At 33.0% G+C, this 15,467-nt stretch overlaps 1 protein-coding gene across 1 annotated transcript; it reads left to right on the top strand.

Moving 5' to 3' along the window:
• Positions 1–10,029: 10,029 nt before the first annotated feature.
• Positions 10,030–13,720, top strand: LOC111877192 (protein IQ-DOMAIN 2). Its single transcript, XM_023873718.3, has 6 exons — positions 10,030–10,182; positions 10,772–10,868; positions 10,980–11,414; positions 11,511–11,738; positions 12,673–12,792; positions 12,897–13,720. The coding sequence occupies exons 2-6, from the start codon at positions 10,788–10,790 to the stop codon at positions 13,470–13,472; spliced, it is 1,440 nt and encodes a 479-aa protein (XP_023729486.1). The 5' UTR covers positions 10,030–10,182; positions 10,772–10,787; the 3' UTR covers positions 13,473–13,720.
• The last annotated feature ends 1,747 nt before the right edge of the window (positions 13,721–15,467 follow it).

Here is a 15,467-nt window from a genome sequence, read left to right as displayed (position 1 = left end):
TATATATATATATATATATATATATATATATATATATAAAAGAATAATTAAATAAAATAATAATATTAGTTAAAGAAAAGAAAGACAATAAAAAACAAAATACATGACAAAAAAATAAACAAAAAACAAAAAAACTAAAAGAGATGGGTGCACTTAATAATGAGGGGAAATACGTATAGAATTACCCATTTTGTATATCCTGTGTATTTTTTTATATAAAATTTTTCTATTTTTAAAATGTTGTTTGTAGGTGTTCTTTTTATTAATTACCTGACAAGTATTTGATTAAAGCAACTAAGATACATCTTATGCAACACACGAAGCATCGGGAGGGGCAACACACTAGTCAACAACTCAATTATTGGCGGGATGTCAAGTCCACCAAGAAAATTACACCCTTTGCTTACCAATAACACTTAATATAATGATAAAAAAAAGGGATATTGATCATTGGGGAAATGGTTGTATTGAATCACCAATGCAATCTAATAGAACTAGATTAATAAAACTAACTAACTACAATTAAAATAAGGGGGGTGTGATTGCTTGAAAACTAAATGTAACATTCTGATGGTGAGGTAATTCCGAATTTTAACCCTAAGTATGAAGATTATTGCATTTTAGCCCTTGTGTATGAGAAATGTTGCAAAAGGGTCCATAGTGGCAATTTTGTAAATTATGGGGCGTGGGCACGTACGATGGGCGTACATATTGTACGGTAGGCGTACGTGGTGAGATCCCAAACCCTAATTTTTAGGTTTGGACCCTATTTAAGCATCCTTATGGCCTCCAAGTCTTTTCTCTCATTAGCCTCCATCACCTCATTCAAACTTAGCAAACCCTAATCCATTTTTTAGCATTCTTGACATTTGGTGCGCATTTTGGTGACCTTGAAGGAGAGGGAAGGACATAGAATCACTTTGGAATGTTGAAGAAGCTTTGGATCTTGAATCCTCATCTACCTAGCAAACTCCAAGAGGTATAAAGTTCTGAACTTGGCTTGCATTTCTTTAGATCTTATTAGTTCTTGATTCATGAAGCATTTTGGTCCCAAGTCTTTGCCTTTATGAGTATGGCATGCTCCAGCCCATATAAGTTGTCCTTTCAAACGTTTTGAAATGTCTAGAAGCATAAAAATATGATCTTGGCTCTTAGTTCATCCCCATGCATGTGCTAGGATGTCCTAATGAATTAAAAAGTTATGGTTTGTTGGTATTAAGCACTTCTAGCCATGCAAAGTCATAAATTTGGAAACTTTATGACTTATAATGATATTTTGGGCTTAAATCTGGACTAGGATGTAAGGAATTTATGTATTGGCTCTTAATAAGAAGTTGAGGTGACCAGGTCCATACACTGGGCGTACCAAATTATACGTTGTGTGTACACGGTTAAACCCTCAACTTCTTGGTCAAAAGGAGTACGCTCCGTGTTCATCTAGGAACACCCAACGTACTTGGCTGGGTTGACTCAACTGGTTTGTTGACTTTGACCTTTTAACCAAGGTTGACCTAAGAGTAGTTTGGCTAGTTTAGGTCTTTTGGGATTATTAACTAAGTGTAGGTCACCGGGTTCGTTTAAGTGATCGGTAGAGTTGGTGTTTGAGTTGTACTCGGTGGTGTGTACTTTTCTGCTACTTGTTTAAGTGATCAGTGGACTCGGCGAGTCGCCTGAACTCGATGAGTCTATTCGTGGACTTGGCGAGTCCAGGGTGCTGTTGCCGAGATTTTCGATTTTTTGACTTAGTAATATAGGATTATTATGAGTCAGATATTTGGCCTAGTAAGTTTGAAAAGTTTCAATTTACACCCTTTAGGTTTTATAATTTAAATTTGAACTTTAACAGTTTTAGTTTCTGAAATTTAAATAGTTAAACCCTAATATTTTGAAAGGTTTCAAAATTTGTCCTCAAGTTTTGGAATTTAAAATTTAATTAAAAGGTATTAATTTTAAAATATTAAATTCTAAGACTCTAGTATTTTGAAAAGTTCAAATTACATCCTTATGGTTTTATTAATTTAATTAAGATTTTAATTAAAAGATATAATTAACAAATCCATAATTACATGGTTTAAGTTAATCAAATTAAAAGTATAATTTGTTAATAGATTAACCCAATTAGTATTTTAAAAGTGTAAAATACACCCTTATACTATATAGAATTAAAAGTTTAATATTATATATGTATAAGTAAATGTCAGTCTTACCGTTAGTAGGCCTCATATATGTATAAGTAAATGTCAGTCTTACCGTTAGTAGACCTGTAAGGGGTGTTTAATGAAATTGCCTATAAAATGGCAATTGAATGGGTATCCGCTCTTACCTACCGCACTCTTGACTAGTGGAGGGTCGTTAGCCGAACGGGTAGGATAGGACACAACCTTCCATTATAAGTATAATGAAATACAAGGTAACTAAACACCTTTAAAAATTCCCAAATCTTAGTTACTTTAGGAAAAATGTGGAGTTTGTGCTAATCCATGAAATTGCACATTGCACCTTGTTGGTCGTTAGTGAAGCATGTGTGGTTAACCAACACACTAATATGGGACCAATAAAGGATGGCAATGGGTAGCTTGGTGTTTATTATAGATCAATGGAGCGTGTTTGGTTAACTGACACATTGATTAGGTGATTTGTAACAACGAGAGTACCAAGCTAATTTGCATGGTTATCCACAACTTGTTTGTGATCCTAGAAATCTTAGTCACAAAATTAAAGGGTACAATCGAGATTTAAACATGCCATTGAAAAGTTCAATGAATCTCAAAGGATCTAGGAGTTTCAATTCATTTAAAACCTAATTTTCGATATTCATTTTTCATGGTGGAAATTGGTAAATCCTCATTTACCTACCTTCAAATATTCTGCAATTTGGATTACGACATCCCTCTTCCAAGTTGTAGAATATTGTGTTGGGTCCTAGCCTTAATATCTCATTTGTGTGTTTTATTAAGGACTCAATCAACTAAATTGAATTTCTCCCATCAAAATCTATCTACTATGGTCTTCCTGAATCCGTTGGAAAAAGTTTTCTGCTTGAAGATGATGTTCCACAATTGGATTGTGGAAATGGAAATCATGCTTCACTACCTCCACCTCCTCCAATAATTCTCCCCGACCTACGTGTTCGAAGACATGAAAAGTTCAAAGTCACTCAAGCCCTATTGGGAAAAAGACATGAAGATGGAAAGTTTGTATGTGCACACGTCTTAGTGATGAAGTCACACATTGACAGGTTGAAGATGTTGGGTGTCGATGTCTCAAGGAAGTTGGCTATTGACTGGACTCTTCAGTCACTTCTTGACTCATATAAAGAGTTCATTAGAGAGTACTATATGATGGACGACGATGTGACCCTCATTGATCTTACCTATTTGCTTATTGTTGTTGAATCAACAATGATTTGGCGGACTAGTCAAGCAAATTTGTCTGGTAGATCAATATCCTAACCTTCTATGGACAATGGCAATATTGGAAGTCCATAAAAGTTTTCTCTACGCAAGAGAAAGGCTGATTCTGAGATAGTCCCGTGTAACATTCCAGAAGAGTCTATTTGTTTCTACTGCCAAGAGAAGGGGCATTGGTTACGAAGCTGCTCTGACTACCTGAGAGATCTAAGAGATGGGAGAGTCAAGATGTATGACTCTGCTTCAGGTAAAATCCACTATCTAACTCTATTAAGTTTTCTATTTTATATTCTTAATACATGATGTGATAAGATTGCATTTTGATGTGTTGTAGGATCGAAGAAAAGAAAGGAAGCTTAAAGGTAGAAGTGAGTTGAGTCTGATCGTGAAGAAATGGATTCCGATCGCATGATTCGATGATCTGATTTTTGAGTTGCTGCTTAGAGTTATGATAGATTGCTTAGGAATATGTAATAGCATAGTTTTCATTCGACTTTGCGTTGTAAGGATAAGTTTTCCGCACCTTTTGATAAATAAAATAAATTTTGAGTTTTGTCTTATTTATGTCTCCTTGCAATGTCATTTGTGAAAATTGATGCTTGTGTGTTTCTATTATAAGCAATATTAAGTGGATGTGATTCTTAATAATGTTATTTATGGTAGTGTCGTAATTTTTCTAAGTAAGGAAAGATTCACATCGCCCAAGTTTCAATTGGACAGAAGCTTGGAATCATATGATTTGAGTCATGTGATGTATGTAAATCTTTGTGCTTAGGAAATTAAGACTAATTCCTTGTTCACACAAGTATGTGAGTCAAGTGAAGGACTAAAAGGACTAGAACACAATGTTGTGCACTAGTCAAGTCCACTACAAATAACAATAAGATTATTCGTCATGATTTACTAAAAGTATAGTAAATGTGGTTATGCTTACAAGATTAAGTGTAATTCTGAGTCATTAAAAAGTTTCAACGAATTGCAGAACGAATAAGAAGAATCAATTGGGCAGAAAGATAAAAGTTTCTCCAATCTGAAAAGATGGGAGAGTACTTTAGTATCATGTTTTATGATCGCCTCATTGATTATGAAACCCTATCACAATTGATCCTCTAAGTAAATCTTAGTGCACTAGTATGGCTAAGAAGAGGAATTAGGAATTGTTGAAGTGGTTAAATCAAAAAAATGATGAGTCATACTTCGTTCCAAAATCGAGTCTTAGAGTAATACTCCAAGATTGTGACTTGAGTGACAATGTGGAGTAGAAATGTTTCTTACTTTTGCACATTTGAAATTGGTAAGTTGTGGTGTCTTTTGATAAGACAAAGACCAACTAAGACCAATTGTATGAAGTGTTGTCTTGATAAGAATCCACACTAACTCTTGAGTATTTGTTTGTCAAGAAATGTTTATTGATAAGGGAATCTTATATGTCAAGAGGTTAGTGGGAGTCTTCATGATCTTGAAAAGTTTCAACAACAAATCAAGAATAAACCTAGTTATTCATCACTAGCACATGACCTGAGGTTTATAACCTATCGTGTTTACATATTCTTGTTTCTGTGCCATTCCAGTAAAGTTGACTATGTGTGTGAGTTCTATGAGTTCTTATTTGAATGCATAAAGGTAATGCACCTTGATCAATGAAAGTAGTTTGATCTGTATGGGTGAGCTGCCGAACAACTTGGAAGACATGGTAGGCCCTTATGCTGTCGAGTGGAAAGAAATTAAGATTGAACAAGTCCAGTCCATATGAGTTTAGATTTGTCACAAACACTGTCTTGCGATTACAGTTATGACAAATTCGCATGGATAGGAACACATACATCGTAAAATCTAAGTGTCATAAGGTTTCTCTCCTTCATTAAAATGATTGTGAGGAAACGTTTTCACTAAGAACATTTTAAGGAGCGAGCTGTTGTGTAAATTGCATTCTCAAATTCGATCATGATTACGGCATCCCTTATCATGGTTCGAATTGTGAGATTTGGCAATTAGTTTAAACATTTAAGACTTATTGCTATAAGTGTTGAAATTGTTTAGACACACATATGAGCTATCTAAGAAAAGGTGTATGAGATCGAGAAGCTTAGATAAAGGCTTATCAAAGCATCTCGTAATAGAAATATGAACTTTCGTTAAGAAATTCAATAAGTATTGTTTTCTAGAAGTCTAACTGTTTTCTGAATAGATGTCAAAGCTAGTGGGAGCATAAGTGTTATGCTGGTAAAGATATAATTACCATGTTAGTGGGAGCATGATTATTATGTTGCGAGTTAGCAATATTAATTATAGAAAACAAAAGTTTCACTTTGCAAAGTTGCAGAGGTTGAAAAGTTGTTTTGCTATAATTAAGGGAGAGGAAATTGTACTTCTTTTCAAAATCTAAAAGCTTCAATCGAGAGATTTTAATCAAATTTAGTCAAAGGACATATATGGATGTTATGTTGAAAAGGTTCAACTTAAAAGAATTCTATATATGGCAATATTATAGCATGAAACTGGTAAAGTATCACGTTTTTCATTATGTATCGTGTCACATACGCTTCGCGTACAGGATCAATTGCGTATGTTATAATATTTACGTGTTCTAAAAATTTTCCAAATGCCTAGGGCATTAAGAGGGAAAAAGGATAGGAACCATATATGACTAAAGGTGGTTAAACGATTGTCAAGGACAATCTAAGGTTCGCCAAAGATTAGTCACTTGTGGGCAGTTGGAAGTGTAGTAACGAATGGACCATAATGACATTATTATGATTAAATATGATTCTATTAATAATGAGTTGTCGTATGGAAAATATGGAAATGTTTCCATATTGGGAGTTGGATATCGAGAATCTATGTCTAGATTAGAAACTTTTAAGCAAGAAGGATGTTCAAAAGAATGTACTTTGAATGTGAAACTTTCATATCCATGGAATTGCCTTGTAACAATCTCCAATAGAGCACTTTGTAATATCATTGGCAAAGTCTTGGTGGCTTTGGTGTTGTGACATTACGAAAGGAAAGTTGCATAAAATGTTAGAATCTAACATATCATGATAGTGGCAAGAATTTGGTATTCTTACACTTATGACAAAGATTAGGAGTTGTGAAATGAGCATCATTGGAAATGTGTTCAATTGATCTATTTCACAAACTAAGGATCATTGGTAAACATATTGTGCATTCTTGGAGCATGGGACAATTGTTGTTATAATTCAAGTAATAAGTTGATTATCCGAAACATTATACAATGAATAATGAGTAATCAATATGGTGATTAAATAAAGGTGTTTTATTTATACTCAAAAGTTTGGGTCCATATAGGATTAGTATTATTCTTGTGTTTCACTTCGCATGTTTTGACTTCTTGAATAATAAGATTATTCAAACCATCCACAGTCGATAAATACTTTGGAAGTAGGTATTGAAGCTAGACTGTCATGAATCTGGCTGTAGATTGTCTAAAGTGTATTAGATATAGCAAAAGTTTGCTACAGTATTCGTGAGTGCTCCTGAAATAAGATTTGAGTATTGGATTAAACCCACACTCACTTGAATCACTTCATGGATTTTATCACGGGTGATTAGTGAGACGATAATATCTTATATTCCTGAAATATCGCTTTTATCCCACTTTGGGTAAAAGGAATGGATGAACTTTGACTCAAATGCTCTCTTGTACTTGACCCGATTATGAGCATGGTCCTTTTGGGTTGCCTTCACTCATGCAACTTGATAGGACGACAAGAGGAGAGAGAGTAGGATTTATTATATAAATAATAAATTGGTACTCAAAATGGTTTTATTAGGATATTACAAGTTTAATATATTATTTGGAAATCATATTATTTAATTAGTATTGATCAGAAATTAATTTAGAATTAATATGGTGATCAAAAGAGACTGATTAAATAATTTGGGGACTGTTATGCAAATCATTGATAGTTGCATAATTGAGTTGATGGACTCCATATAGTGGAGTGGACGAAATTTATGGGGAAGCCCATAAGATTTCATCCATGGGCTCTAAGGAAGGAGTTCATGGGCTACTTAAGGCTTAAGCATTCTTATTAGGGTTTACACCTAAAACCCTAGCAGCCACAAGTATAAATAGACCCCTATACTAAGGATTTTCAACTACCAAGTCTTCTATGAGAAACCCTAGCCGAAATCTTTCCCTCTCCAATTCTTCCTCTTGCATTGGGTGTTTGTGACTCCATTAGATGTGCAACTCTTGGGGCAGTAGGCTTTCAGGAGTCAAGATCAAGAAGGATTGTGATTATTATTGCTACATAACAATCAAGGTAATGTTTCTAACCCTAATAATATGTCAATTTCAAATTATATGCTAGTTCATATGGTTTATTGCTTTGGTATTCAATGTTGTATGTTCAAATTAGAAAAACCTAGATCAAAGCAATTAGGGTTGTATGGACACCATAGGAATGATGTTATGCTCATAACCCAACAGTAAATGGTATTTTGTTAAATACCTACAAGATAATAGATGAATATAGAGTATGATTATATGAATTATAATCTATTGGATGAATATGTATATATGATTATATATTAGTGGTATTGTGTTAAATATCCATAATATATTAGATGAAGATAGAGTATAAGTGTATTATTAGATGCTAATGGTATTGTGATAAATACCTACATGTTATGAGATGAAGATTTTGATTAAGTACGTAATAAATTAAGCACTAGATTGAGAGTAGAAGATTTCTTAAGGGAATGATGAAATAGAATGTTATGACATGTGATGTGTACGACTATGGATAGACTATAACACTCACATGAAAGATTTGGAGAATGTAGAAAGACGATTCCTTCATGAATATATTATGATTCATTCAGGAATAAGATATGATTCCTTTGTGAATGAGATTACAATTTCTTCGGGAATAAGATTATGATTCCTACGGGAATAAGATTATGATTCCTATGCGAATGAGCTTATGTGTGGTTAGAAGAGATTGAGAAAGTTTTCCATGATTGGAATAAAGTAAGAGAGGTTTCTTTAGAGAACCTTGATAAGTAATTCGTGAGGGATTATGTGTATAGGATCCATGAGGGATCACTACAATCCATGAAGGGTGCATGAAAAGAAAAGTTGCCAAAGGACCCTTGAGGGATCAAAGTGAACGGACTAAGTCCGGAAGAATGTACATCGGTAAGGTCAAAGTATGTTGTCCCTTTTTATGATAGGTGAAGTACAGAGAGACATGATATGAGAAGAGATGAGAGTTGAGATGGGATGGAAAAAAAGAGAGATGATAAGGCATGAGATGGAATAAAAAAGAGTACGAGGTGAGAGAGAAGGGCATGATAAGTTGTGAAGGTAGAATATAAAAAGGGTGTGTGGTAAGATGAGAAGCGTTATAGATATAGTAAGAGAAGAGCATGATATGAGATGAAGACAGAGCAAGAGAATGAGAAAAGGTAAAGATATAGTGCGACAACGTATGACATGAAAAGAGCATGTGAAGAGTAGAGTAGATGAGATGCGAATGAGAAAAGATGAGAAGATGAGAAAGGCAAAGAGATGAGATGAGAAATAGAGTATCATGACATGAAAACGGACTATGATATAACTCACCAGATTTGTTGTCTGATGTTGTAGATTTTCATGTTTTGCAGGTTCAGGTAGTAGTCGTTATACGGGAGGAGGTAGGAGCACTAAGGACTTATACTAGAATTAGATTTGTTGTTTAGTATTTGTTTGTTGCTTTAAATTGTGGTTATGATTTATTGTAAACCCGATGATATTCCTGTGATGCAAAATGTTTAGAAGTTTAGAATTCCGCATTTTGTAGAAAAACTCTAATAAATCCCCGAAATATTTATTGAGAAAAGTCGGTCTGTTACATATGGTGTTCTAAACGGATGACTGGGACTTAAGGTTAGTTGGTGAGTGTGAGGGTTAAAAGTATGAGGTGGTTGTTAAAAGTCGGTGACGGAGAAAAAGAGAGTAAATAGATACGGGTTTGTGGGAGTAATCATTCACAATGTTACATAGGTTTTCTGTTGGTAACGCTAGTCTAAGGAGGTGGTTTAGGGTTTCTTCCATTAAAGAAAAGAGATGAAGAGATAGATGCCAAATAAAAGGAAGTGTGGGAATTGGGTTACAAAAGAAATCGGCAAATTAAAGAAAAGACATGGAGAGATAAATAAAATATAACCAAATTAAAAAATAAATTGGCAAATTAAATATAGTGATTTCACGATTCTATTAGGACTAAACATGTATAATTTACACACATACAAAAAAAACGTAGATTATTCTTAAGAGAAATTAAATGTATCATACTTTTTGTTCTTATATATCCTTTTACCCATTTATAATGATGACATGTGTTATATTTGGATAAGATTAATAATATTTTAATATATTTGTCATAATTTCAAATGAGTAGGAAGATATATAAAATATATATATATATATATATATATATATATATATATATATATATATATATATATATATATATATATTTAATTTCTTTTATTCTAACCCGACCATTCATGTAATTTAATAACTTTTCAAAAAAAAAAAACGGTCGTTACTAATGACCCGCGAAAGCAAAACGTTAACTTAATATGATCCTCAACCTCAACTGCTCATTTCCCAAAATAGCGAAAACCCTTCTTCCTCCATTTCAAGGGCGACGTTCTAAAGGTCATTTCCCTGCCTCTAATAATCTCCGCAGCAGAAGGCTTATTATTTCTTTCAACAAGACTTTCAGAAAGATTTCAACTTTCTGATCTTCTGTTGCAGGTAACTATCTCCCTCTTATTTCAATTTTAACAAAATCAACATCAATGCTTCTCTTTGTTTCTTTTTTTATTTCATTTTGTTATTCGACATATGTCGTTAATCTTCATGTTTCCCCCCCAAAACTTGTCTCTGTTTTTTCTTCTTGATTACTATTCGATTCTTAAAAATCATAGGGGTTTGTGATGCAATGCGCCCAAATAATCTCAATTAACATGAGTAACTCTTTTCTCCATGACATTGGTTTATCTGGGTTTTGAATATTCGTTTATTTTCTTTCGACTTATCAATTAAATTGGTTTAGTTGACAATATGCATTTTTGTTTGTCTTGATTGTCATATCATTTAATTGGGAAACCGTTGATGCGATGGTGCTTTTATTGTAAAATTTCAATATCGGTCTTGATTCACAATTGAGATTTTGTGTCAATTTATGTAGTTCTGGGTTTTAAATATCCGTTTAATTTCGGTTATTTTTCCATTGAATTGGTTCAGTAGGCAATATGCATTTCCATTTTTCCTTATCGTCGTTAATTATCTTTATCGTAAATTGGATTTCAATTTAAGCATTTTTTTTGTTGCTGTTTGGAAGATGATTTGACGAGCTAATGGGAAAGAAGGGAGGTTGGTTTTCTGCAGTGAGGAAAGCTTTGATCCCTAGTTATGATTCCAAGGAGAAAAAAGAAAAGGTATGTGTTTCTGTTTCCATTTCATCGTGCTCCTCTTAACACAACGTGTTCGACGAAATGTCAACATATCTTTCCACACTCATATCTTCTTAATCTTATCACTGAAAACAGCCCCAGAAAACAGCATCTAAAAAATCATGGTTTGGGAAGCAAAAGAACATCGAATCAGAGACCCCACATGAAGAATCTGTATTCGCAACACCTGCACTTCGTTCCCCTTTCCCTGAACCGGAGGAGGAGGTAACCATTGCAGAACCGGAGAACTCACCAAAAAAACCCGCAGAACCGGAAATTCAACCGAACAAACCCACAGAACCCAAAATCGAACCAAACAAACCCACAAACCCTGTAATCGAGGAGAAAAAACCCCCAAAACCAGAGTTTGAACCGCCGCCCAAACCCCCAAAACCGGTCAACGAACCGGTCAAACCTTCTTTTGCCTATTCAAGGGCGGCAGTAGCAGCAGCAGCTTTCCGACGTTTATTGGGTAAATCTAAAGAAGACATAGCTGCCATCAAGATTCAGACAGCTTTCCGGCGGTTTTCGGTAATGTCAACGCACCTATGTAAAAAATACGGTAATATAAAATTATTATAAATGGGATTTTAGTTTTTACTCTTTTTTTAATTGTTGAAATGAAAGGCAAGAAGAAAGTTAAGGTCTTTGAAGGGGTATATAAGGTTAAAAGTGTTGATTCAAAGTCAATCAGTGAAACGGCAAGCGATTACAACTTTAAGATGTATGCAGACTCTTGCACGTGTCCAGTCTCAAGTTCGAGCCAGAAGGATTCGAATGTCCGAAGAGAATCAGGCACTCCAACGACAACTTATGCAGAAACGTGAGAGAGAGCTTGACAACATGAGATTTTCTGTAAGTTTTACCCTCACCTCACACCTAAAATATACTAGAATTTCAATTATGTTTTCGTTGATTATGTGCTTTATATAAGGTTAATGTTATAAAATATCATCAATACTATTCAATTTGCTTGTTAAATCACACTTATATTTTATTTTAATTGCACTTGGTATACAAATAAACTTCATTTTCATTGTATAATATATTGTTAGAATGAATTTCAACTAGATAAACAAAATTTACATCCAATTTTACAACATGGTATATAATATTGCAAAATTTATCTAGATTACGCGATGTCATGTCAAGTGTCAACACAATATGAACGTAAATAAATAAATTCTCCTATGTTAGACGCCATAATGGACACTACATAAGATTGAATATGACGTTTATAGGATAAAAATCCATTCTATAATGCAATGAAACATAGAATAAAAAAGATTTTAGTGGATGATCGAGTACAATCGAAAAATGAATGACTTAAAAAAAAAAATTAATAATTATTGGTGGTCACTTTGACATTTAATATTTATGTATACTTTTTTAAATTTATAAAAACGTATTAAATGTAGATTACTTTGAAACATAAAAATTAAATTAAATATATATCATGAATTAACATCAATTTTTAAACTTATACTAGGACAAAATAAAAAATGTCATTATATTTTTGACAATTTTAGGGGTTAACAAATATATTTTATTTCGGTCAATTAAAGTCGTTTATTTTTTAAAGAAATTTATATAAAGCTAAAAAAATACAAAAGTTGTTTTAAAAAATGTAAATAAGTTTTTTTTTTAAAAAAAGTTTATATTATATTTACATATTTTGGTGTAAAATTTAATGAATTGTGCATGAACTACTTTTTGTATCTGCATGATATTATGAGTTGGAGATGATCATGGTTTATTTTGATGATTGTATTTGTAATGTTTGAATTAGATGGGAGGCGAATGGAATAACAGTCGAAGAACAAAGGAGGAAGTAGAAGCAAGCTTACAGAAGAAAGTCGAGGCTACAGCACTCCGAGAAAGAGCGTTGGCTTATGCACAAACTCAACAGGTAAAACTCCGACCACCATACCAATTACCATGTTCATCTATCCATCTGAAAATCCCTATTCATAACATCAAAAAAAAAAAAATTTTTTGTACGAATATCAATAGCAAATGTGGAAGAATCAGAAGAATGGAAATCCAACGTTCATGGATCCAAACAATCCCCACTGGGGATGGAGCTGGTTAGACCGGTGGATGGCAGCCCGGCCATGGGAATCCCAAAGCCCAAACGATAACGAACCACCGCCGCCGGTAAAAACCATAACTCGTTCATCGTCCGTCGGAGACATGAGCAATTCCGTTTCATCCCCAAGGTCTCCATCAGTATCCGGTAGAAGGCTCGCAGCATCAAGCCCTAAAAAAGGAAACGACTCCGTTCTATCGCCGAGAAACCGGAGGCACAGCATCGCAAATACTTCACTTCGTGAAGAATCTTCAGTCTCTTCACCTCGCGCTTCTTCCCCACGTGTCTCTTCACCTCGAGTTTCTTCTCCGAGATCGACTAAGACCAAATCCGTGATTCCAGCTCCGGTTCAGAGCCCAAGCCGTAGCCCTAGCCCTTGCCCAAGTCCGTTAGGGTCGGCGAAGAAGAAACCGGCGGTTAATAGACGGCTGTCGATGTCCGGTGCACCACCCGGTCGTAGGGTATCGGGGTCATCTAGGGTGGGTCCTGGTTCTCGTTAAAGGTTAGTGTTAAAACTGTAAATTTGTAAAGTTTTATGAGATAAATTGTTGGGGGTTAAAAAAAAACTATATTTAAAGATTTGTTTACGTGCTCGAGTATTTCGAGTGTTATCACATTACATACAGTAAATATTTAATTTGTATATAACAAACTTTGTATATTATTGTTTAAAGATTTATTGTTATGATTCAGGACTTTGTATATTATTGTTTAAAGATTTATTGTTATGATTCAGGAATTTATTTGAGAAAAGATGGAGTCCCAAATCTTAATTGATTTTGATAAAATATGGGCCATGACATCTGAAATTACTCTAAGCCCAGTGAAGTTGAGAATTCTATGTTCACCAGTTCATTATTTCATTACCACCATGGTCGTCTATATAAAATACAACAATGTATATTAATTGATTTGTATGGTATAGCACTCGTTCTTTCTTTTTTGCTAATATAAAAGAATTTTACATAATTGTAGCAATACCACCTAAGTAAATACAAAGTTTTTTTTGCTTGTTACAATTGGGTAGTTTTTATTCAAAGTACATTGTCTTAAATATATATATAAAAAAAAAAAAAAAAGATAAAAACACAATGTAATTATTATGTAGCTTTTAAATAAAAGGTCATAATAAGTAAAAAATTGTGAGTATAATGTTGTAATAGAATAAATAAAAGTGGGATGTTCTAATACCCAAATAAATGAAAGTATTTTGCTATTTCTTCAATTTAGTCCTTTCATATATTTATATAGCCAGTAATTTACGATATTGAAATCTCGTTTTTGTTAATGTTTTGATGAAATTAAGGAAACAAATCCAAAATTAACATTTAAGAACAACCATGTCTGTGTATTAGACAATGTGTGTGTGTATGTATTAGACAATTGAAGGGTATTTATGTCTCAAACATCACACAAATGGAAATTGATCTATGCCACACAAACTTGTTCCTAAGTTCATAATAAAGAAAGAAAGAAAAGGAAAATGGTGGAAGTGGAAAGAAAGTAAAAAAAAAATGGTGTTTCCGAATTTCATTAAAAGGAGGAAGTTGAAGGAGCGGAAGGAAATGGAATGATCATTTTCCCTCTTACCTTTTCTTCGGATTCCGAAGGATTTGAAGAGAAAAAATAAAATGATCAATTTTACTATCAATTCTCTCCGACTCGGAAACACAAAATACAAATTTCTTTTTTTTTCTCTCGTCTCTTTCTTATCCATTCATTTCTTCTCTTTGCTTAAACTTGGAAACTAGGCAAAAGAGTTGGCTTTATTCATTCTTTTTCATCACTTTCATTCGTCCTAAATTTGATATCAATTAATTTATACACATACAAAAAAAAAAAAAAAAAAAAAAACACTTAGGAAACCTACATCATGGGCTTAGAGTTCAAAATGTGGAGTTCAAAACCTCTCTCTCTCTCTCTCTCTCTCTCTCTCTCTCTATATATATATATATATATATATATATATATATATATATATATATATATATATATATATGGAAAACAAAAAAACCCTAAAAATCATATAAATACATAAAAAAAATACTTAGAGATCACAATTTTTTTTTTTGAGTTTACACATCAAAAAATCGCATGTATTTTAAAATTTTCGATGAAAAAAAAAATCGATTTTTTTTTTGGTTTTTTTCCAAAAAAAAATTTCACCGTGTTTGTTAAAAAAGTTGCGAATTTTGTATATATAAAGTCAAAAAAAAGTTTTGTGATCTCTAAGTTTTTTTTTTTATGTATTTTTATGATTTTTTGTTTATATATATATATATATATATATATATATATATATATATATATATATATATATATATATATATATATATTTATGATGAGATAACATGTAAGATTAAGATGTGGAGTTGATCATTATAATTGTCATATTCTATTCAATGTATCATGAACATGTTAAATAGAGTGTCTTATTTTTGGAGTCTTTATGTTTTGATTTTCACTGCTTGATGTATGTTTATCCAATAGTGTTT

Source organism: Lactuca sativa, chromosome 8 (assembly GCF_002870075.4).
Source record: "Lactuca sativa cultivar Salinas chromosome 8, Lsat_Salinas_v11, whole genome shotgun sequence".
NCBI lineage: Eukaryota > Viridiplantae > Streptophyta > Magnoliopsida > Asterales > Asteraceae > Lactuca > Lactuca sativa.
The sequence above is the reverse complement of the archived record's forward strand: the minus strand, read 5'-3'. Positions and strand labels throughout refer to the sequence as shown.